Below are 26103 nucleotides of genomic sequence, written 5' to 3' on the forward strand. Positions count from 1 at the left end.
ACATCAGAGTTCAAAGAAAACATATTTTGTAAATAAGGCGAAAGAGTTTTAGCATGATAACGTTGCATAAAAGAACATAATCAACAATTTGCATTTTATTCAAATCTTGCAGTTTAAGGGTGTGTAATGATTTAAAAAGTTAAGATATTGGAGCTCTATAATCTGATTTTTCATGAGTTTCATACCCTGAAATTGTATTTGGATTGATACATCATTTTTTAAGTTGATATTGCGGAGGGCCCCATTGTAATTTTGGGGGACATAAGGCCTACGGTAGAATACATGGTGATTGTTAGATTTTCCTTTCTTGACAGTTTCATTTGATATATCCATTTTTTCCCTTTGGTGGAAACTTATAGCAATGTCGATTTCTGTACTATTATGTAGTCTGTTTGGCTGAAGAGAAACATGATAGTGTTATTTCTCCCTCGATCCTCTCCTTTGCGAAAGTAAATTGTGTGGCTTGTTTTCAGTCCTTCCTGTTTTGATAGCATATATCTGCAGTGGCGGATCCAGAGGGGGCGCAACCGGCGCACGCCCCCTTTATTTTTCGTTAAAAACAGAATAAATAAAAAAGAAAAGAATGAAATGAAACCTGGAAGTGGCTCCAGAAATATTAGTTGCTCCCCCCCCCCCCCTGTACAGAATTCCTGGATCCGCCCCTGTAAACCTGACATTGAATGAGGTCTCGACTTCATCAGCACAATTGACAATCCATGTAGTTTCTGTGTGTGTAGGTTTGTTTGGGTGTATGTGTGTGTACCAATTCTCTTTGACATGCTGTGTTGGTAGTCAATGCCCGGAGTCAATGTCCTAGAGTACATTATTGCATGAAAATTATTATGTCACCTAAAAAAGCATTAAAAGTGGATTTTTTCTTTTGATATTATAATCACGGAAAGGGAATCAAAGGACCTATACTACTGCCCCTATGACACCATTCTCTTGCAATAGCAACTCCTTCAATTGGTTTTGGATGCTTATAATGATATTATTACGGTCGTAGTGAATTCATATTAGCTGACTAAGAGCAGCCAATCTGTCAGATAACGGGTGCCTCTGTTTTCCAAAGTTGATAGACTAATTAAAGCAGATATTCTGCTGGGCGTCTAGAAATGATCCACTTGAAAATAAAATGTATTATGTTATTTGATATAAGAGACGGGATTGATCTGAAAGATAATTATCTCCCTGCTTTGCCCGTTTTGAAGTTTTTGTATCCTGAATCTCTTTGTTTATTTTACCAGAGTCGTATTCTGTTTAAATCGAACTGTGGCAATTGTAAATAACTGACATAAGTCTATACCTTGTTCACTAATCATAATTTTGAGTCTTCGTATAAAGCGAAAACAACTAATCATTTTACTTACTTTCTTGCAAACATTATCAGCATATTTCAGTTTAACTCCGCATCAAGTATATCGAGAAGGTAACTCTCTCAGAAATATTTTCCTGTTGAGCAAATACGTGGGAGCTGTTGTGATTTAAGCAGCCGACGATTTAAGAATAACAAGTGATATCCCACCAAGATCAGTCCATTTTTTACCTTTACATTCGTATATACAATTCAGTTAAAACTTGATTATCAGAGACTCTTATCAAAATTCATTCATCGTCACTCTTAGGAACATTGTTAAGAGTGTCACATTAAGTTTTGATCAATTCAGATAAATTTCGACCAATTAAAAAAAAATAAATGTACTTGCTAAACATGCTAATCATGTTCTTAACGTGTATGTCCAAAATGACGCAATGAATGAAATGATTACTTACTGGGTGAAAAGCTTTTTAATGTCTTCCAAGCCTGTGCTGGATTTTTTTTTTCCTGTTTATGTTTTTGCATAATATTTTTTCTTTAATTCTTTTTACATCTCCTGCTTTTTTGTTTGTTCTTCAATCTCCTCTATATATTGACCAATAAACTTACTATCTTTTTCTTTCCAAGTCATTTTCTAAAGCTTATATTGTTATCTCGTGACTGTATGATAACCATGAGTGCATTCAAGATGAAAATTGGTGTCTCAGTCGCTTGCTTCTTTTGGGGGGCATGGGATGTTTAGGCCGAGTTTACATCAACAATATTATATTCCCATAAATTTACACACTGCATCATCAGTCTAAGCAATAACAATCTTCACAGCTTGCCAACTTTTGAAGATCATGTTTGAACTTGTTCATATCAATTTTGCTTATATTTCGATATTCTTCACCTTGAGGATCAGATTTCACTTTCCGTATCTATATAAATCGTTGTGTGAGTACTCACACCTGCATTTAATACACCAAAATAACTTTATATTCCTGTTGTCATTATCGTTCCAATGAATATGATCTATCAAAGTAGCTAATTTGTTTGTAGTTCTTTCGGTTCACTTGTATATCTGCTTCCATACGCATTACTCATGCTGGTATAAATACGCATTATTCATGCGGTATATTTAGCGCTAACAGAGTATAATCTACCAATTTATAGTTATGAATATGATGGCAGCTTCAAAGTTGTCAACAAAATGAATTTAATTTCTATACTAATCACACACTTCTGTTCAACTTGGCCTTCGGTTGCTTACATCTATCGACAAAATATATAGGCTTTGATCTGGTAAGGCATTATTTGATACAAGTGTAACTCGATCCCAATTGAGATAATTGAGTGATAAGCCTACATATTGTGCACTCGATAACATTTCACTGTTTATGCTAAAATCAAACCTGCGATATTCCCACCGTATCGTCACAGACCATTTTTTTTTTTTTTTAAATCAAACATAGGGCCTACTGATGCCTCGCTTCCAAGCGGGAGTTCATGAGGAGGTTGGAAATAAATAACCTCCCTGAAGAAAAAAAAAAATACCATGACTTTTAACCTAAAAAGGCTCCCCCCCCCCCTCAAGGTTTTTCTGCCGTCACTTCCGAACTGCGAAAAAAAAAAAAAAAAAAAAACGCGCTTTAGCCGTTCATGACTTCGAGCCCAGAATCTCGCGCACATGCTGATAAAAGTTATTGCGCCAGCGGCATTTTACAGTCGTGCGCGTGTGGAACAAAAAAATATATATATACATATATATATATATATATATATATATATATATATATATATATATATCATATTTGTAACACATGAACTGGCATGGAAAGATAGGAACATGCATTTTCACTTTTCAAATATTACTCATTACTTTGCTTAATTTACATGGTTTCCTGTTATCTGCTTGAATGAAGAGGAATGCAAAAATCAAATCAACTCAAATAAGATCTAATCCAATAATATCAAATCAAATCAAATCAAATTAAATCAAATCAAATCAAATCAAATCGAATCAAAATTGTTAATTGCCTTGTTGTGTTCGTAAATTTGTTATTCATTTAAAGGGACTGTAAAGTAGGCCCTACTGGTTGAGGTGAAGGATTCAGGTTATAACATTTTTTTTTTTTTTTTTGATGTGTGTGTGTGAGATAATGAGAAACCTCTTATGAAGTATGAAAGAGAATGTAATTTCAAGAAGTTTATTTGATGAAAATTGGTCTTGAAATGGCTGAGATATCCTAAAAAGCGATCCTAATGAAACTGACAGGCCACGACTTCTATTAGGATCTCTTTGTTTTACCTTGTTTTTAGATATCTCAGTCATTTCAAAACCTATTTTCATAAAATAAACTTTTGATTATGCTCTTTAACATTTCATAGACTAGAGTGATTCCTAAATATCTCGCAAAACGTTACAAGCTGAATCCTCACCTCAACCAGTACTGTACAGTCCCTTTAAATCATGTACTATCCATGCCTGTTAGTTCTCATTGTCAAGGGCAGATGGTCAAAATCAAAGTATGTAGGCCTACACTCTTTTGTTTGTCTTTGCTTATACTCAAAATAAAGAGACCATACGTGAGAAATTACAAAGACGATAAGTACAAAAGAATTGATTTGAGTGGAGCCCATTTCACAATGAAGGCCTACAATTTCAGACCTGTAATTCTTGTGATAAATTGTCTGTTTGTTTTTAAACAAAGGAAAAATTCCATGGCTTGCATGGGGTCTACATGACTAATTAAGGCCCAAATACCAATTCCTTGCATGAATTTCATAATCAATGAATTGATAATGATAAAGCTTGACTCATTAGTCGAGATCGTGGTAGTAGGGTTGACTAATCCACCCCCTCATATTATGGCACCCCCCCCCCCCAAAAAAAAAGCCCGCCATGATTAATGATTCACGTAGTTTTGACATTACCATACCTGCCAACATTTCAAGATGAAATATCTTACTCGTGGATTGCAAAAAATCTTATTTTATATGCAAACTGAAGTTAAAAATCTTACTTTTGGTCAAATCTTCAGAAAATACACATGAAAGGTATATCTAAATATTGTTTAAAAATCTGATTTCTCTGACAGAAAATCTGATTTTGCTATTTTTAATGCAAAAAATCTTACTGAATCTGATAAAATCTTACTAGTTGGCAAGTATGCATTACACATATAGTGACTATAAGTCGGAAGTGTGAGATTACTTTTAGAACTATACTAGTAACAATGTTTATTTGATTCTAGGTGTTTGTTTTTTATTTTGCTTCAGTGTGCAATTTTCAAAGGTACACATCATCGAATCATCCTAAGCTCAAGATACAAATCAAATTCATGTAGCCCTACACTGTACTACCATACTCTGACGGCAGTGGCGTAACTACGGGGGGCATGGGGGGGGGGCACGTGCCCCCCCCCCCCCCCAATCCGCTGGTTAAAAAAAAAGAAAAAAAAAAGAAAAAAAAAACCTTACCAAAATTTCAATTCAAGGGTTAGTAAACTGCTTTTGAAATCGACATGAAAGGATGATCAAGAAAAAAGATATTTTTCTAAGATTTCTTTTAACCATATGATTAAAGAGGTATATAGTGAAACATTGTTCAAAAAGCCCGGAGACGACAAAAGATTGTGATTCAGTGTGATTCCTGGTTGGCATTTTGAATACAAGCAGGATTTGCGCAGTGTACTCAGAACATCGGAATGGCAAAAAGAGTCGCTGCAATGTTGCGCAATGTGATGTTTGATAGGTTGTACACATTTGCTATCAAAGCTTGATCATTGATTTTGCAGTGTTGCTTTACATACTAATCTATATCAAAATGCCTTGCATTGCCAATAATAAGACTTGACCTTGGCTATTTCCTAACTTTTCCATCTATATGAAACACACACACACTCACAAACACAAACAAATTAGGGGATGCTCTATATAAAGTGCAGATTTTGGACATCCTTCTCCCGCTTGGTCACTTTGACGCCCCCTCGCTGGTCATACCTCCCCCAATCATGAACATAAAACCGACACCCTTGACTACCAGTGGCGGATCCAGGGGGCGCACCGGGCGCCCCCTCCCTCCAAAGCGAAAAAATATATATGTAACTACAAACGACAGTTTTTGGACTGTAAAATGTCAAAATTTTCAAGCTCGCTCGCTTCGCTCGCTCGTATTTAATCGTTATGCAATTCTCCTGATGCTGCTGTCAGTAATTGCCAGCAGTTGCGCCCGGTGCGTCCCCTCCCTTAATTTCCAAAGCGAAAAAAATATAGCTACAAACGGCAGTTTGGGGACTGTAAAATGTCAAAATTTTCCAGCTCGCTCGCTCGCATTTAATCGTTATGCAATTCTCCTGATGTTGCTGTAAGTAATTGCCAGCAGTTGCGCCCGGTGCGCCCCCTCCCCTTAATTTCCAAAGCGAAAAAAATATAGCTACAAACGGCAGTTTTGGGACTGTAAAATGTCAAAATTTTCAAGCTCGCTCGCATTTAATCGCTATGCAATTCTCCTGATGTTGCTGTCAGTAATAATTGCCAGCAGTTGCGCCCGGTGCGCCCCCTCCCCTTAATTTCCAAAGCGAAAAAATATAGCTAAAAACGGCAGTTTTGGGAATATAAAATGTCAAAATTTTCAAGCTCGCTCGCTTCGCTCGCTCGCATTTAATTGTTATGCAATTCTCCTGATGTTGCTGTCAATAATTGCCAGCAGTTGCGCCCGGTGCGCCCCCTCTCCTTAATTTCCAAAGCGAAAAAATATAGCTACAAACGGCAGTTTTGGGACTGTAAAATGTCAAAATTTTCAAGCTCGCTCGCTTCGCTCGCTCGCATTTAATCGCTACGCAATTCTCCTGATGTTGCTGTAAGTAATTGCCAGCAGTTGCGCCCGATGCGCCCCCTCCCCTTAATTTCCAAAGCGAAAAATTATACCTAAAAACGGCAGTTTTGGGAACATAAAATGTCAAAATTTTCAAGCTCGCTCGCTTCGCTCGCTCGCATTTAATTGTTATGCAATTCTCCTGATGTTGCTGTCAATAATTGCCAGCAGTTGCGCCCGGTGCGCCCCCTCTCCTTAATTTCCAAAGCGAAAAAATATAGCTACAAACGGCAGTTTTGGGACTGTAAAATGTCAAAATTTTCAAGCTCGCTCGCTTCGCTCGCTCGCATTTAATCGCTACGCAATTCCCCTGATGTTGCTGTAAGTAATTGCCAGCAGTTGCGCCCGATGCGCCCCCTCCCCTTAATTTCCAAAGCGAAAAAATAATATACCTAAAAACGGCAGTTTTGGGAACATAAAATGTCAAAATTTTCAAGCTCGCTCGCTTCGCTCGCTCGCATTTAACCGTTATAAGCCATTCTCCTGATATTACTGCCAGTAATTTCCAGCAGTTGCACCCGGTGAGCCCCCCCCCCCCCCCTCCTGAATTTCCAAAGCGAAAAAATATAGCTACAAACGGCAGTTTGGGGACTGTAAAATGTCAAAATTTCCAAGCTCGCTCGCTTCGCTCGCTCGCATTTAATCGTTATGCCATTCTCGTGGTGTTACTGCCAGTAACTGCCAGCAGTTGCGCCCGGTGCAACCCCCTTAATTTCCAAAGCAAATATATATATATATATATATATATATATATATACGTACATAAATATATTATTATATATAGCTACAAACGGCAGTTTGGGGACTGTAAAATGTCAAAATTTTCAAGCTCGCTCGCTCCGCTCGCTCGCATTTAATTGTTACGTTATGCAATTCTGATGTTGCTGCCATGAGGTGCCCCCCCAATGTCTTGACCCACGGTACGCCACTGTCTGACGGCGTAGCACATGTTGCTTCGTCTTATATGTCAGAAAAGTTCCCCCATGCAGGGAGGACCTAGTGTAGGTGGGAAGAGACCTGCCCCATGCGTAATCATGCTAACTAATCCACGATTTGTTGTACGTACGGTGTTCTGGGGAATCCCCGACGCGAGTGTGCAGCGCGGAACGATTACACTACAGACTACAATGTAGGTGTAGTACGGTATGTGCAGTGTTTTGTGCACGTTGAGGGCACTAGAGGTCGGTGGTTGAGGGCAGGTCAAGGCACGTTGCCGCGCGAAACAAATCGGGTTTGCATGCACGTTGCGTCAATACTGTCATACACACAGGGCCGAGCAGGTAGCCGTGAGTACGTGTCGGTCGCTCGGTGTACGTCGACAGCACGGGATTCGGGGGTAGCGATATTGACGACGATGCCTAGCGCCTGTAAACTTAGGGTTTTTGAAGCCCAAGATCAAAGCCCCTGATTTAGCCACTGACTTCTGCGGGTATATCTTACATCATTTCGATTGTCACGTATGGTAAGTTATCACAAACACCAGTACGCTGATACACCACACAAGGTGGCCTGTACTTTATTGAAAGAAGAAGAAGAAGAAGAAGAAACATCGATCAAGTAATTTTAATATTCACCTGTACACTGTATCTGTCTGTATGTAAATTTATTCACCTGTCTTGATCTTGTCGGACCTCTTGGCTCTGGAATGACAAATGGTCTCATAAATGCGTAATAATGCCCTCCAACTTTCTGCAAACTTCCACTTTAAAATAGTCAAACTTGAATTCCTTGATTTCCTTATTATTGCAGTATTGACTGCTACTGAAAAAAATCACTCTGCAGAATATGTGAATCTGTTGTACTTCTTTGACAGGAATGCATCAACCGGCTCTGAGCTGACTTGAGTCTATTCCTTTATTAAACAGTAACAGATCTAACCTTAGTCTCTAACGTTAGTACAGTATATGTGTGTTTTCGATCCTTTAAGATGCTAACGTTAGATCATTACAAGATGCAGATGTGCACTTTGGCTTTTAAGTTGTATAATTATATGGTAAAATATGAGGATTCAGCATCAATACTCTGTCTCTGATACTTTTAGTGCGACAAATTGAAGAAGAGGCCACCTGGCCACATTTTGTTACTTTGGCTTCTTGTGTTTGTGGAGTATGGGTCTCTCTATCCATTCCCAGATGGATTCTTTGTCGACTTTGATAGTGATACCTTGTTCAAATCAAACCATGCAAAACATTTGCATTCTGTTGTCTAGAAATGACCACATCATTGGTATCAAACATATGAATGATTATTTGAGTTTATGTTATAGGCCTATGTGTACAGAGACTCCAACTCTCCCGCTTTCGACAGGAGATCTCCCACCGAAAGCCCATTTTTGCAAAATCTCCCGTTCTGCTTGAGATTTAATTTCTCCCGCCCTGGCTCTGTGTCTCCCGCTTGAAATGATTTCTTACCGAGTGTCATCGTACATTGAAAAATAAGCATGAGATGACACGAGAGAGCACATAAAACCCTAGAGCGGGACTCCAGCCGCCGAGGAACTTTGTGCTTTGTGCTCGTGATGTACGCCTTGCGCACATCAAAGTTGGATGATGATTGATCTCCCGTTTGCTAGGGGTTTCGGCGGGAGAATATCCAGATTAGACACTGATTAGAAGGTGCTTGGGGTTGGAGTCTCTGTGTGTAGACTGCTGAGTCAGGGATACTGTCTGACTATTAAACTGCGACCAGCTCAAACGAAGGAGCGCCTCGGGGTTACTGTCTGACCTGCTGTAACGTTAGTGCTGGACCTTCGGGGACAATGCTGTTCATACGGCTTGCGGGCCTGCAATAAATTGCCAAACAATTGCCAAGTTTCCCTCAGATAAAAATTGTAGACAGTCCTCATTTCTCAGCTGGTCCTGAAAACATTGAATGCTGTGAAGTCAATGTTCCTCTGCTTGTCTTTTGGAACTTTTTCCGTGACATCCACCAATTCCTGTCTCAAGGTGATGTGAGGTTTGAAGAAGGTGATGGTGCTGTCATGCTTCTGGAATAATCTCTTGATTTTGTCCGAGAGACGATGTACCTCTAGGCTGTACAGGACATGGTACGCTCTGATGGTGACTTTCTGTTTCTGTACTGGTACACCGCATGATTGATTTACTTGCCTTCTTGCTAGGCTGTGTCAACTTAAATTGAAAACTCCCAGTCAGGATCAGGATACTCGTATCTGGCCAGTCGAGGCGTTTTTCTGAATTTGATCCATGTCTATTTTCTCTTTTGTTACCTTTGAAGGACAATGAACTGTCATGTCTTCTGTGGAAAAGAGTCCTTCGAGGATGCTGGCAAGTTTATGAACTAGGCGATAATGTCATTGAAAGTTTAGTGGCTGGTCAATGTTATCAAACTTAGTTTGTTTCCTGTAATACAAAGCAGAGAGGGTACCATGTAGATGCCTCAACATGGGCTTCCACATCTAAGAATGCAAGTTTTTTGTCTTCACACATTTCTTGTGTGGAGGAAATGTGTGTGTCTAAGGAGTGATGCTGTTGAAGAAGGAAGTACTTTCTTCCTGGAGGATGACAAACCAATGTATCATCTACGTAACGGAACCATGCACGTGGCTTAATACGTCCTGTGTATGGACCTAGAGCTGTCGTCTCAAACTCTTGCATAGTGTATGTTTGCAACTAATTGGCTGTGGGAGAAACTGGTGACGCTGGTGTAGCACACCAATGTTGTTGAATTCAACATATTTTCTCATTTCTGGCAAAATGAAAGAGCACTTGACTTGCCCTTTTCAGACAGGACCTGGGAAGAATACTTTCCACCAGACAAATGTACATAATTAATATGTATATGCCAGTGACTAGTAAGTGGAGAAAAGGAATGTGTAATTGTTAGATATTTCTTTTAGCAATCCTCTACTTCTATGGTATTGTTCTGCAGTGATACCACAAACTGTTTTCCTCTTCTCATCCAGCAATGGCTTCACTGAAACATATAACTTTTGAACGGATCATCCGGTTTCCTCAAACTTTCACTGATGTGTTCTACTAGTGTTACCAAGGAGGTACCTCCTTGGTATTACTGCAGTCATTCAATCCACACATACAAGCTGAGTGCACATGTTCTTGACCTGTTGGGGACGAGTCCCATGTATACTTGGGCTAGCGTCTATAGACTGTGGGAACGTGCGTGTATAGCAAAATCAGCCCGTCCTCAATGGGTTAAGTGCATTTTGATTATAACCAAGTCCAGGTGTCACACAGCTAGTACACTCTCATAATTTCAGCGTATCCATAAACACAAGCAGGACCAATCTAGTGTAAACTCATACGGATTTAATTTCCCTTCCTCCATAGGTATTGTATCATCTAGGGAAAGGCACCACCCACACAGCCCATCAAAATGGCTTCCGTGGAGAAAATGAGCATCCAAGGAATCCGCAGCTTTGGACCAGAAGACTCGGACAAACAGATCATCCAGTTCTTCCACCCACTCACACTTATCGTGGGTCAAAATGGAGCAGGAAAAACAGTTAGTAAAATTGTGCACAGATACATGTATTACTAATTTTAGTCAAGATGGGAACTCGTACAGCTTGCAGTCAGTTAATGATGATTATCAGGGTTCGAAATTGGCGATGGTCCGCTGGCCATTGGCCACCCAAAATCACGTCGGACTAGCTAAAAATCATAAAATTCTGTAAGCTACTAGTCCGTCTGGCTAGCCAAAATATCGCTTCAGTATCAAAATTGATTCTAAGTAGTCCGTCTGGCTAGTTAAAAAAAAAGTTAAGTGCGACCCCTGATTATGATATTAAACACTGGCAGGGTGCTACGAACCTACTTTAGATACACCCGTACTCCAAGAATAACTTAAAGGGTGTGTACAGTTATGGTCGGGGTGAGGATTTAGCTTTTAACGTTTTGCGAGATATTCAGAAACCACTCTATGAGATGTCAAAGAGCATGCAATTCTATGGGGTATCAAAAGTTTATTTGTTGAAAATCGGTTTTGAAATGGCTGAGATATCCAAAAACAAGGTGAAACAAAGAGATCTAATAAAAGACGTTGCCTGTCGCTTTTTTTAATATTATCACTTTTTTGGATATCGCAGCCATCTGAAAACCAATTTTCATCAAATTAACGTTGAATCCTTCTTAAAATTACATGCTCTTTCATATTTCATAAGAGGTTTCTCATTATCTCACTTAGGAATGTTCAAAACATGAATCCCCACCTCAACCAGTACTGTACAGTCCCTTTAAGATCACTTTTGGGCAAGCAAATTGAATGGGCCCTAGGCACTTACCCAAATGCCCATTTGCAAGTTTCAAAATTTTACTTAGAAATGTATGATGAATGCAAAATATTCGGCATATGTGGTGTTCAGCAAGATGAATGTTGAGTTTAATAACAGAGCACCCCATCTTTCACCTCGTGAAGTTAGTGTACAGTCAAACTTGTGACCACACTATTTGTATACCATCACACTCCTCTGTACAGGAGTATTATAGCAACCATGCACAAGTATTCATCACTCTCAAGGTTTTTTATCAAAGCGTCAAACTTTTCAACAAAGTTACAGTTAGCCTTGCCCGAAGAGAGGGTTGTTTTTGCAATCTGGACTTGACTTGGGCTGCACCTGTCGAATGTCCAAGATATAAAATTAATAATGAATGGTTACTGATTTGTGCAATGGAACCAGACTGACAAAGACTCAGTTTGGCCTGTGTTGTATACAGTGAGTCTTACATTACACTTTGAGCAAAATATTGTATCAGCCCACTTATCCCCATTCATTGTTTGAATGATATTTTGCAGACCGATGATCACTGGGTATTGTCAGCAAGAAATGATCTCATTATACCCCCGCCACACGTAGTGTGAAGGGGGTATCATAGGAATCACCGTGATGTTGGGCAGGCGGGCAGGCGGGCAGGCGGGCGGTCGGTCGGTCAGTCTGTTGCAAAATCTTGCGTTGCAAACTCCTTCTACAGTTTTGAAGCAATTTAAATGAAACTTAGGGTAAATGATGATATTGAGGTATACATTTAGATGTGCAAGACATGTTTTTTGTGTTTGTCGGACAATGCGTTGGCATGGTAACCGTAATTTTACCAAAACCTTGTGGATTGAATAACTTCCATAGTATTTAAGCAATCAATTTCAAAATTGAGATGATGATCTATAGGTGTAGTTATGCAAGACACTCTTTGTGTTTGTACTTGACAAAGCATTGCCATGGTAACCGCATGTTTTCTTTGAAATGTTGTGGAGTGAACAACTTCCACAGTTTTGAAGCAATTGAAATCAAATTTGATAGGCATTATGGCCTTGAGGCATAGATGTGGAACATATAATTTTTGTGTTTGTCGGATAAAGTGTTGCCATGGTAACCATCATTTTACCAAAACCTTGTGGATTGAATAACTTCCACATCATTCAAGCAATTAAAGTCAAATTTAGTATGTATGATGATCGGGAGGTGTAGTTATGCAAGACACCAATTGATGCGTTAATATAAGAAACGTGTTACCATGGTAACCACTCATTTTTGTATCAAATTGAACCATTTAACCTATGAAGGTAAAATTTGGTGTGTATGATGCTCTTTAAGTGTAGTTTTGCAAAATGTCCTTGTATTTGTATCGGACAATGCGTTGCCATGGTAACTGCATGTTTTTATGGGGATTTTTTTTAATCCTGTGGATTGAACTTCTTCCACAGTTTTCAAGCAATTTGATAGGCATTATGGCCCTGAGGTATAGATGCGGAACACATAATTTTTGTGTTTGTCACATAAACCGTTGCCATGGTAACCACAATTTTACCAAAACCTTGCAGATCGAATAACTTTTCCATCATTCACACAATTAAAGTCAAATTTAGTATGTATCATAATGTAGAAGTGTAGTTTTGCAAGACACCAATGTGTTAGTTTGAGGAAAATGTGTTGCCATGGTAACCAATCTTTTTTGTATCAAAATAAACCATTCAAGCTATGAAGGTCAAATTTGGTGTGTATGATGGTCTTTAAGTGTAGTTATGCAAAATGTCCCTTGTCTTTGTATCAGACAATGCATTGCCATGGTAACCACACTTTTTACCCAAACCTTGTGGAACTCAGTATCAACTCTGTAATTGTACAGTAAAGTAAAATTATTCTGTTTCCAATTCGACAAGTGCACAAACTTGGTATTAACATCATTGCCCTCGTGACATCACAAACTAAAGCAACACTAGGGGCAGGGATATTAATCACCATCAGTGATAATTCTAGTTTCATCTGCCAATACTTATGCCAATAGCATACAGTTGATATTACTTTCTTATTCTTTTCAGCAGCATTTACTACTCCATGAATATCTTGTTAAAACATTATCATTATTATGTAATGTGTGTGCAGAGATATCATGTACTTGTAGAGTCTAGTGTCACAATTAGGTAGTTTAAATGCCAGATTAGTTTAAGTTTTACAGCATGATATTAATGCAATATTCTTATATAACTACACATGGTATGAAAAATTGCAACTCTTTTTATGTCATATGATAGTGAAACTTCTGCCATCATGTTGCATTAAAAATATCCCTTTTATTCTTCTTAGTGAACTTACGGGTGTTTAAATGGATACATGGTGTTAAAGAGCTGCACCTTAAGCATGCAAGTTTGAGATAAGACCTGAAATACCCTGCAAGATAAACACACTATATGTTGCAAATCGATTATGCTTTATGGGATTCGAGTTTCATTGTTATTAGTATCACAATTAAGTTTGTCTTTCTGTCTCTCTTGTTTTTCTTTGTTATTTATAGACTATCATCGAGTGTCTCAAATACATCTGCTCTGGGGATTTCCCACCTGGTAGCAAGGGTGCTGCCTTCATTCATGACCCCAAAGTAAGCATTCCCTTCATCTTTTCTTTCATTCATTTGCTATAAAGTACACAGCACCAAGCCGCAGAAATGTGGTTTCTTTGACGTGATGGCTGATTTGTGCAGTACATGATGCTCAGTACAGCTGATCTAAAAAGTTCCACAAGGAAGCCCCTGGGCTCTGCCCAATCAAGTTTTTGTAATTACGTGACCTTTTGTATGAAACTAGTGTGCTGCAAAAATGACTGTACTGTAAAAGTGGAAAGTTTTACTGTGTTGACATTTTCACACAACCAAAAACTAGCGAGAAAAAGCATGCTAATATTTTTGCTTGACATATGTTCCAGTAATTGATGTCTTGATTCTGTGGAATTAAAAACATTAAACTTTTCTTCTTCAGCTGAGCGCAAAAAATTAGTCACTCGAAAATATACACTTTTACAGTATCTTTAATAAATGTCTGTAAAATTTTCTGGAAATTATCTAGAATGTTAATTTGAAACTTGAGGTTCCCTTTGTTTATTTTTATGCCTCCGCCACGAAGTGGTGCCGGAGGCATTATGTTTTCGGGTTGTCTGTCTGTCTGTACGTACGTCCACATTTGTTTACGCGATAACTTGAGAAATATTGACTGGAATTTTACCAAACTTGGCCCAAGTATATAGTATGATAGGGCAATTACTTGATTAGATTTTGGGTGAAATGATCAAAGGTCAAGGTCAAATCATGAAATTGTATCCGTTTACGCGATAACTCAAGACTGGATCGAGCAAATTTCACCAAACTTTGTCCGAGGATGATGTATGATGGGACAATATATTACATGATTAGTTTTTTAGTGAAATCGGACAGAGGTCAAAGGTAAAGATCAAGTTCAAATCCTAAAGTTTATCTGTTTATGTGATAACTCAAAACTGGATGAAGCAGCTTTCACCAAACTTGGTCCAAGGATGATGTATGATGGGGCAATTAGTTGAGGAGATTTTAGTGACATTGGCAAGAGGTCAAAGGTCAAAAGGTCAAGGTCAAATGCTAAAAATGTTGCTATTTCCCCTATATCTATGCAATGCCCAAAGGTATTTTATTGAAACTTAGTGTAGACATGTACTACTGCATAAACATTCTCCAGAGAGAGTTTCATGTCATAAGGTCAAAGGTCAAAGGTTAGGTGAAAATGTTGCAATTTCACTTTTCTCGCAAATGGTTCAATGTATCTTCATGGAACTTGGTACATATGCATGTACTGACTGGCAGGGATTATCTACCTAGGGAATTTAGGGGTCATGGGTCAATAGTCAGGGGTCAAAGGTCAAGGTCAACTCCTCAAAATGTTACTGTTTCCCTCATATACTAGTATATGCAATGCGTGAATTATTAGTTTTAAAACTTAATATAAACATGTATTACCTAATGGAGATTCTCTGGGAAATTTCCAGCCAGAAGGTCAAAGGTCAGGTTTAAATAGAAAATATATATATTTTGTACTGTAATTACACTCTTTCTTCATACCTTGAAAATTACTTAATGCATAAACTTATAACAGGGTCGGTCAGAAGTCAAGTAAAAGTCCTCAATTCCCCAAATATGTGTACCTGCACTCTTAGACAATTATAGCAAACTCAGTTTGAGGAAAGTGAACATTCAAGACATTTCTGACAAACCTGTCATATCAATATTTTGCCAGTTATGTGAAACTGTCATCACACATTGTGAAGACATTGTACTATACAACTATTGAGAGAATCATGCATTATGGCGGAGGCATCAGTCGCCATAGCGACATTTCTAGTTTTTTAATGTAAACCACAGTCCTTTGGAAATATTACCATGGCAAACCTATTCAATTATTTCCATGACACATTCGATGAAATTATCTGGAATAGTCTCTTAGATATTGAGGCTCATTGCATGGTACGTAGTTGTTTGTTTGTTAATTGTAAATGTGACCCTGCCTCACAAAATGAACACAAAGTTGCCAGACATGAAATTTCAGTTGAGAGCATATTCTGAAAGAGCAGACTTTAAGCTTTAAAATGATGTATAACTCAAATCAAATGGACTCTCCTAACCTATCTAAATATTGGAAAGAAAGCACACACTTGGGAAAAGTGTGAACTGAGAAAAGAGGCTCTGAAGTACAGTGTCTGTTCAAGCGCTAAATTTTTACCTAGCCGTGCCGGCTGTGTGATGAATGGGACAAAAAACAGGATGGAAACCACCAGAGTAACAAAAATGAAGGGATTATCAGATTATACTGAAAATGAGCATGCCTTATTAACACATTCTGTCCATAATTAATACCAACTTTCAAAGCGGTAGCATTATCCTTCCAAAAGTTATTAGAGTTGAAAGTGAAGAGTGTGTTCAAGGTCTTTTATGAAATGAAAAGGGGGCTCTAAAGACACACATAATCACACTATTCTACCAAAAAGCTGTTCGAGATAAACTGCTAAAAAGACACTTTCCTGTCCGTTTTATGATCCCAAATTTTAGCATAATGTAGAAGAAGACTTGCTCTTTCAGAAAATATGAAAAAGTCAAGATCAGCTAGGTTGACCCATTTCACCTATTTTCAGTCCTCACACAAAATCAGTGTGTGCGACTTCTTGTTCGTTTTGTGATGCACGGTCACAAATAGAAACCAGCAGCTCGGAAAATATTGCACTGTGACTGCTGTTTGTAGCTGCATATTTTTGTTTTATTATTTTTTTTTCTTTGAAGATATCAGGAATGCTCCCTTGAATAGAGCATGGAATTGTTAAGGATGACATTAGCAGTTTAATGGGATACTGTATTCCGATTTTGGCAGATTAGTATCATTACAATCATGTTGGGTATCAGTGAAAATCCAAGCATCATACATTGTAGAATTCATCTTGTAAAAAATTGCTTTTAGTGTAATTGTTCATGTAATCATAGAAAAGTAATGATTATTAGTATTGAAATTTTTATTTGTGTATTCCATTGTAAAGACTTTCAAGCCTGTAAAGGCTTGAATTCTAGTGTAAGGCATCAACCTTGAAAAACTACAAGTAATTGACCAATCATGGTTGGTTTAGAAGATGATGGAAGCAAGGAAGGTAGTTCAGTTAACTTGAACTCATCTTGAACTCTCAAAGATTTAATAAATCTAGCCTCGTTGACTTTCTATAACATCTTTTCTTTTTATATCTAAGGTTGCCCATGAAACAGAGGTCAAAGCACAGGTCAAGCTGCGTTTCAAGGACAAGGCAGGAAAAGATGTTGTGGTGACAAGAAATCTTGTGGCAACTCAGAAGGTTTGTTTGGAACCCCCCATGATTTTTTTACGGGGGTGGGGGATAATTTTAAAGCGGTAAAATGTTTCAACCCGGTCTTATATGCCTTTTGAGCTGCATTCTGTCTCTTATTATTTAAATGGACTGTACAGTACTGGGTGAGGTGAGGATTCAGGATTATAACATTTTTATCGATTATAAGGATTCAATGTTTATTTGATGAAAATTGGCCTTGAAATGGCTGAGATATCCCAAAAAAAAAATGATCCTAATAAAATTGACAGGCCATGAATTTTATTAGGATCTCTTTCTTGTACCTTGTTTTCGGATATCTCAGTCATTTCAAAACCAATTTTCATCAAATAAACTTTTGATTCCCCTTAGAATTGTATGCTCTTTAACATATCATAGAGTGGTTTCTAAATATCCTGCAAAACGTTACAAGCTGAATCGTCACCTCAACCAGTACTGTACAGTCCCTTTTAACACTCACACTTTATTGTCTGACTATAATGAAATTTTGATATGTGGAAAGAAAACTCTCAGTCCCGAGGACTTTGTTGTAATGGGAGTTGTCTGTAGTTCTTTTTTATGCCTTTCATAGTTTTATGGGAAATTGGTGCAAGAGTTCAGCCTTTTCAAAAGTTGCAGTATCCATTTGCCTCCGTTGCTGAAGAGTCATAAACTGCCCTCTATTTAAAGCAAAGAGCCTGCTTTTGTAAGACGAAACTTTCTCATCAGACGTGACAGTGCCTGTTGGACATGAGATTTCAGTTTCAGAACTTCCACAATGCACTCTATATCAATAAAAACATTTCATTAAAAGGGACATGTTGGACATGAGATTTCAGTTTCAGAACTTCCACAATGCACTCTATATCAATAAAAACATTTATTAAAAGGGAGCCCTGTCTGCAGAGCTCACTTTATATATACTGAATTGTTTTTATCATAGAGCTTACCATAAGAGAGTTGTCAAACCCTTTCTTTATGAAGTGTGTAACCTTTATTTATGGATGGACTATCATTTTGAAATGCCATTGATAAACCTTTGTCCAGATTAAAAGTTCAGAACTGTATCTTGACATGCATGTGATTATGAAAAGATACAGCGACTGTATATCATAAAACAAGTTCACTTCAATCCAAAATATTATATTATCAATGCAATAATGTAAACATTTTTGATTTTTTAATTAAGTTATTGTAATTCCTCACTGACTGTCAAATGAGGCAACTGCAGTAGGTTCAACACACCACGGTATTTCTGCAGGTGTCACATAGTTTCAAAGATCACCTCTCATGAGCAATAAGTCTGGCATCCAGACTCTTTTCTTACGGTAGTCCCTTCCACAAAAAGTGCCCTCACTGCACTGAAGTTCCCGCCTGTGACAAAGTCAACACCTCATCCAGCTCAGCCTGCTACTTCTTTTGTCATTAGTCTAGAGGGCGTTGATATTTTCGGAAGCAAAGAAAGAAAGTAAACACTTTTACCAGTTAATACTTTTCATAGAAGATTTTGATAAAAATCATTGTGTCATATACCGTATTAAAGATTATTTAATTGGCTATCAACTTGGTAGGTTTATACAAAGGGAACTTTATGCATGAGTGAACACATTCATTTTTGTCGAGCCCACCGGAGGTGAGAGGAGACTAAGGGATCGCCTGCGGCGTCTGTCAGTCCATCGTCCGTCCGTCATCCGTCCGTCGTCCGTCCGTCGTCCGTCCGTCCATCTGTCCGTCCGTCGTCTGTCCGTAACGCTACAAAAACTTCAATAATTCTTTACTCTGGGCTTCAATTGCAATCAAACTTCGAGGGAAGAGGGGTCATACAAAGTTTCACATTTTACCATATATGAAGGTCACCTCAAGGTCAAAGCTCACAGACAGGGGTCAATGAACTTTAGGGCCCAATGTTAAGTTTTTATGGCGTGTTTCTATTATGGGTCATAACTTTTGATCCGTAACTCCATTTGTGACAAAACTTAGATGGTAGATGTCCCTTGGGGAGTGAATGGTCACCACAAGGTCAATGGTCACAAGCATGGGTCAACGAACTTTTAGATCCCAATGTTAAGTTTTTATGGCGCATTTCTATTATGGGTCATAACTTTTGATCCATAACTCCATTTGTGACCAAACTTGGATGGTAGCTGTCCCTTGGGGAGTGGATGGTCACCACAAGGTCAAAGGTCATAAGCAGGGGTCAAAGAAGTTTAGAGCCCAATGTTAAGTTTCTATGGCGCGTTTCTATTTTATGGGTCATAACTTTTGATCCAAAGCTCCATTTGTGACTAAACTTAGATGGTACATGTCCCTTGGGGAGTGGATGGTCACCACAAGGTCAATGGTCACAAGCATGGGTCAACGAACTTTTAGAGCCCACTGTTAAAGTTTTTATGGTGCTTTTCTATTATGGGTCATGACTTTTGATCCATACACATGTAGGTCCGTTTGTGACCAAACTTGGATGGTAGAGGTCCCTTGGGGATTTGAAGGTCACAACAAGGTCAGTGGTCACAAGCATGGGTCAACTTGGATGGTAAATGCCCCTTGGGGAGTTGAAGGTCACCACCAGGTCAAAGGTCATAGGCTGGGTCAATTCAAACATTAAATGACATAGGGAGTAAGCCACAAAGGTGATAAAAACAACAGAATTTCTTCATTTCACCTTTTAGTTAAGGAATTTAAGAATGCACAAGACAAATTTAAGAACCAAATATCATTTCAAGTTTTCTTAATTTGGATTAACGTTTCAAATTTAACCTTCTTTGTTACCATTACTTTTTCTCTTATGTCTTTTGACTACGGATTTGACATAAGATTATTCAATTTCTGCCATTATTTTTTGTCTTTCTTTATCTTTAGAGGGTTATAGAAACTTTATAGAGATCATAGATTGATTTTTGCAAATTAATTTGCATTTATATTGTGTTGAATTTGTGTTTTGTTCTCATTGTTATAATGGAGAGCATACACGTTTCAAAAACAGCTTGTCCATTTTCCAATTTTTACTTTTGTGCCATGGAAGAGAAAAATGAATGTGTTCACTCATGTGTAAAGTTTCTCTTTTTATTGACCTAGTAGGTTGATAGCCAATAAAATTTTTTAATACCTTTAACATGGTACGATATGAAACATCATTGTCAATCAAATAGTCTTTGAGAAAGATGAACTCAAAAAATTGTTTACTTTCTTCCTTTTTTTTACTGAGTGTAGACCATTTCATAATCACATACAGTAACAGTAGCTCTAAGTACATTGTACATTGTGGGAATCATATAGAAACTTATGTAGAATGAATTATGTCTAAACACCAATAAACCCTGTAAAATGAACATTTTAGTCTTTATCATGAACAATCTATAATTTGCTATTTCAAAGCACATCCTTATTTTTGCTTGTCTCTGCAGAGAAAAAAGATAGAGTTCAAGTCTCTTGAAGCAACCATTCTGAGAGAAGACAACTTTGGAGAGGTAAGATGAGTATTGTTGGGGGAATATTCCTTCAAATGTGGATTCAGTGAACAAAGATTGCAGAAATGTAGAGAAACAATCCATTCCAAAGTTTGCTATTCTTACCACAATAATGCAAAAACAAAGGAAATACAGATCAACAGGTGTATCCTATCACTATAACTTTCAGTTTTTCTAGCAGAATGAAAAAGGTCATAACTTACCTCTATCAGGAGGGAGGGTTAGTAGTATAACCCTTAACCCGTTGAGGACAAGTCCTAAGTATACTCGGGCAAACTTGTCTTTGGGAAATGCATGTTGTAGCGAAATTAGCTTTCCTCAACAGGTTAACATGCTATATCAGTAATAAGTCAAGAGAATGTGTCCTTTTCATTAAAAAGAAAGAATAGACATCTGTGAAATTCTCTTTTTATTTTCTTTTTATTGTTGTGACATCACATATTGCTGTAGACTTCTATCCAGTGATAGCAGCAAATAGATTGAACTATTAAAAGTAACCATTTCAAAGCCAATTTTCATTAAATGAATTTTGAATTTCACTTAGAGTCAAATGATTTTCCTTGTTTCATGAGAGGATTTTCAATGTCTCAAAAAATCATCATACAAAAATCGTTGGAAACGTGAAGCCTCATCTTAACCGAAACTGTACCATGCCTTTGATAATTTTTTCCTTCCTTTTTCTTTTGTTGTATAGAATGTGCAAAGGTTTTTTTTTTTTTTCTGCAGTAGTAAAGCTTTGAAATTATTACCTGAAGTGGTACTTCCCCCAATTTTGGAATGAAATATTACAATAAAGTGGGATGTGCCTGCTTGTACTTTAGATTATGCCTGGCAACAGGAGGGGCAGAAAGGGAATGATTTGATATACATGTGTATGTGACCCGCTACAACAAAAGGATCCTAAAGTCGCTGACGGCTGGGCAGAGAAAATCGAGTATGAAGTCACGTCATCAAAATTGGTCAAAGCAATCAGATTTCTGTTTTTGGCATAATTTTGTAGTCTAATGTTTTGTCTATCATCGGCCATAATTTCGAAGCTAAATGATTAAAGGAAAGGCAAGAAATCAGCATTTTTTTAGGCCATGATTTTCTGACTTTCAATGTAACAGAAACGTGTCCGAAGATTTGGATTTTAAATAGCGTTGCAGCTAGACTTCGCCCCTAGCAACAAGGGAGTGATCTTATTGGTCAGTGCAAGGTATCTTGATTACTGATAGGTCGTGTGTAGACCGCTGGCGCTAACTTGAATGAACATCCCGGAGGTCGCAAGGAGCATGCTTTCTATTGTCAAGCGAAGAAAACTGTCTCGCCTCCCCTTGAACATGATAGCATCGGAAGGAAAACTTTGAAGGCGTTTTTCTCAAAACTGATTTCCTGAACCACTTGACATGCGCTGATAACATCATCAATATCTCCACAACCGAGTACTTTTATGAGTTGTGCTATAATATGAAATTAAAGTAGAAGGGTAAGGAAATAATGTCATGCCATTTTCAGAAAATTGTCCTCCCCCGACTTTCGGATCCTTTTGTTGTAGCAGGTCACATATATTTTGTTATACATGTATCACACGGAATGTTGTGCCAATCTCCTTTGCATTATTTTCTTTCCTTGAATCAAAATGGAAGAACTTTCTTTGGGACCTTTAAGAAGTTTAGCAATAAATAAATTCATGTGGAATAATACTTTTCATACAGTTGTACAACTACTTACAGAAGGATGTAAAATCGACACATGTGTATAGAAAAACAGAGAGAACACTTTCGACTTTCTTTTTATTGTTTTCTTACAGAGGCACAGTATCAGTTCCAGATGTGCAGAAATTGATCGAGAAGTAAGTATCTAAAGTTTGTGTGTGAAATGCAGAGCAAGGACAGTACAGCTTGTTTAATGACTTTTGGCTGCAGTTGGCAGACCGATGATTGTTCTGAATAGAATTGTCTGTGAAGTAATCATCCCCAATGTCTATGAGATGGGCTGAAGTGGTTGCCCTTTGCACTGACCACTTTAGGAGCAGTCCCAGTTTATTTATTTTTATAACATAGACTGGCATGGTGTAAAGATACATAGCTTGCTGGCAGTAGCTATTTCATTTTTGTCGAGCCCACCGGAGGTGAGGGGAGACTAAGGGATCGCCTGCGGCGTCCGTCCGTTCGTCCGTCCGTCCGTCCGTCTGTCCGTCTGTCCGTCTGTCCGTCTGTCCGTCGTAGCGCCCGTCCGCCCGTAGTCTGTCCGTAACGCTACAAAAACTTCAATAACTCTTTACTCTGGGCTTCAATTGCAATCAAACTTCGAGGGAAGAGGGGTCATACAAAGTTTCACATTTTACCATATATGAAGGTCACCTCAAGGTCAAAGCTCACAGGCAGGGTCAATGAACTTTAGGGCCCAATGTTAAGTTTTTATGGTGCGTTTCTATTATGGGTCATAACTTTTGATCCGTAGGTCTGTTTGTGACTAAACTTGGATGGTAGATGTCCCTTGGGGAGTGGATGATCACCACAATGTCAAAGGTCACAAGCAGGGGTCAACAAACTTTTAGAGCCCAATGTTAAGTTTTTATGGCGCATTTCGATTATGGCTCTTAACTTTTTATCCCTTTGTCCATTTGGGACTAAACTTGGATGGTAGATGTCCCTTGGGGAGTGGATGATCACCACAATGTCAAAGGTCACAAGCAGGGGTCAACGAACTTTTAGAGCCCAATGTTAAGTTTTTATGGTGCGTTTCTATTATGGGTCATAACTTTTGATCCATAACTCCATTTGTGACTAAACTTGGATGGTAGATGTCCCTTGGGGAGTGGATGGTCACCACAAGGTCAGTGGTCACAAGCATGGGTCAATGAACTTTTAGAGCCCAATGTTAAGTTTTTACGGTGCATTTCGATTATGGCTCTTAACTTTTTATCCCTTTGTCCATTTGGGACCAAACTTGGATGGTAAATGTCCCTTGGGGAGTTGATGGTCACCACCAGGTCAAAGGTCATAGGCAGGTCAATGAATTTCCAGGAATAAGATTAACATTAATTTCTTCTATGCGAATGGGCGAGACACAATTTGGCACTTGCCTTGTTCTCTCATTAGCTGTCCAAAATATTTGGGTTTGTCAGCAGTGCATCTGTCTCCCAATCCATATGACCTGGGTTTGATTCCTGAGTCTAGCTGAGCAATGTTGTGTGAAGTCATACCGTCCCCTCTAGTAAGAGGCAAAAACACTCTGTCCCTCAGATAGGACATACAGTGGAGGTCCTGTGTGTGAGAGTCGCAACCCAGGCATGTAAAAGATCCCACTTTATGCATTCACTTCAAAAATAAGGATGCAGAACTTGGTGAAGTGGTACACCTCACATCTAACTGGACCCCATGGAAGACCAGGTAGAGAGGGCAGCTGGATACTGGCATTCCAGCCATCTTCTCAGATGGAAAATTAAACAAAGAAAGAAATGAAATATCGCAAAGCAACAATATACATCATAGTGAAATGCTATTGCCTACTACTGCTGTTCTTTCAGTATCGTAGTGACTGAAGTTGTTTGATTATAGATTCTTGCCATGATTATCGTTATCATTGTTTTAAATGATATCTTATTGTCTTTGTCTTTGTGATCTAAAGATGGTAGAGTGCCTGGGAGTGTCCAAACCTGTCCTCAACAATGTCATCTTCTGCCACCAGGAGGATGCAAACTGGTAAGAGCATAATCACCCTGGCAACCAAAGCAGTATCATTTAGTCATGTATTTATCTTCTTCTTTTTTTTCTTTTTTCTTGGGGGGGGGGGGGTTTCTTTGGAACGGAGTATTACAACTGACACCCCCCCCCCCCTCCAAAAAAAAAAAAATCACATTTTGTACTTTTGTAACTTTCTACTTTCAATTCAGTTTTTGCAATGTTTCCCTCACTTCATTCACCTGAGTTTTACAGAACATGGTTTGTTAGAGATGCAACTTCAATTAGATTATTCTGCTATGGTTACACTGATTTCATTATGACTTTCATGATTTTGTGAGTGTTTTATGTCTGCTTAATCAGAATACATTACAATTATCATTATCAGCATTGTCATCCAATTATCACCAGACACTGTAAAAGTGGATATTTTCGCGCGACTAATTTTTCGCGCTTGGCCGAGTAAGAAGAGTTTTGCGTGTTTTTAATTCCGCGGAATCAATTTCCACTTTTACAGCATATTGTTTCGTCTGTTTTTCCCCTTCCACTGTCATTCATTGTCTCTCCTTCCCTGTCTTTACCTATCCTCCAAGTCACATAAAGTGCTTTCTCCTCTTCTCCTCCTCCTCTTCCTCTTCCTCCTCCTCCTCCTCCTCATTATCATCATCATACTAACCTCAACTTCTTCTCCCTCCTTTGTAAGTCTCTTCCTCCTACATTATAATTCTTTTTCTTTGCCTCTTTCTCCTCCTTATTCTTCTGACTGAATGTACATGTCTACATCCCAGTCAAACCAAACATGAACCAGTGTACATTTAATGCTATGTATACTACCAAGCAGCACTAAACATTCTGTATTAGCTCAGTGTAGCATTTTGTCGCCCTGAAATGGACTGCTATTAACATGGAATAGATCTGTTATAAGAAGAAATTATGAGAAGATCTATGAACTTGTTCTGACATAAGAAGAGACTACTGGAACTTGTCAAAAAGAAAGTAGCTGTAGAGTGAAAACAAGAACATGAATTATTAGCCATTACGATATTGGTAGGTACTATAATGGATAGCAAAATGTTACAATAAAGTAAAAAATAAATAAATAAAGAGGTGTCTGGAAAATGAAAGGGGTGGTATAGTTTTGGTTGAAATGGGGATTGACATTTGAACTTTTTGTGAGATGATTAGAAACCACTGATGTGAACTATTAAAGAGCATACAATTCTAAGTGGAATTATGGGTTTATTTGATGAAAATCAGTTATAAAATGGGTGAGATTAATAAAGACATTCTTTAATAATAGAATAATTATAATAATGGTCGTAATAAAAGGTGGGTCCCACAGTTTATTAGGACCTCTTCGTTCTCATCAAACTTTGATTTTCATCAAATTAATTTTTAATTCCCTTAAGAATTATTATTATGTTATTATAATATTTCATTGAGTGGTTTCTAATTATCTCACAAAAAATCCAAACCTGAATCCCCATTTCAAGCAAATCTGTAACCCCCCTTAAAGAAAGATCTCTCAATTTTCAATAAGTGAACATTCAGGGAAAGACAACAAACATTCATTATGAATATGATGTGTCAAAATGAGTCATGTAATTAGTCAGTTTTCAGATGAACAACAAGGGCTATTAGATTCAAGATAGAGTTGTATTTCCCTGGTAGGTATGAATTTGAAAACTAACGAATATAGA

The 26103-nt window shown here is 38.1% G+C and overlaps 1 protein-coding gene across 1 annotated transcript in view; it reads left to right on the top strand.

The window, feature by feature from the left end:
• The first annotated feature begins 7375 nt into the window (after positions 1 to 7375).
• Positions 7376 to 26103, top strand: part of LOC140235494 (DNA repair protein RAD50-like) — a 74234-nt gene continuing 55506 nt past the window's right edge. Inside the window, exons 1-7 of the mRNA XM_072315520.1 lie at positions 7376 to 7638; positions 10481 to 10655; positions 13940 to 14023; positions 17176 to 17277; positions 20673 to 20735; positions 22528 to 22569; positions 24351 to 24424. Of these exons, the coding sequence (XP_072171621.1) occupies positions 10527 to 10655; positions 13940 to 14023; positions 17176 to 17277; positions 20673 to 20735; positions 22528 to 22569; positions 24351 to 24424 (494 nt within the window). The 5' untranslated portion in view covers positions 7376 to 7638; positions 10481 to 10526. The remainder of the gene's footprint in view (positions 7639 to 10480; positions 10656 to 13939; positions 14024 to 17175; positions 17278 to 20672; positions 20736 to 22527; positions 22570 to 24350; positions 24425 to 26103) is intronic.

The sequence above is a fragment of the Diadema setosum genome, chromosome 11, assembly GCF_964275005.1.
Source record: "Diadema setosum chromosome 11, eeDiaSeto1, whole genome shotgun sequence".
Taxonomy (NCBI): Eukaryota; Metazoa; Echinodermata; class Echinoidea; order Diadematoida; family Diadematidae; genus Diadema; species Diadema setosum.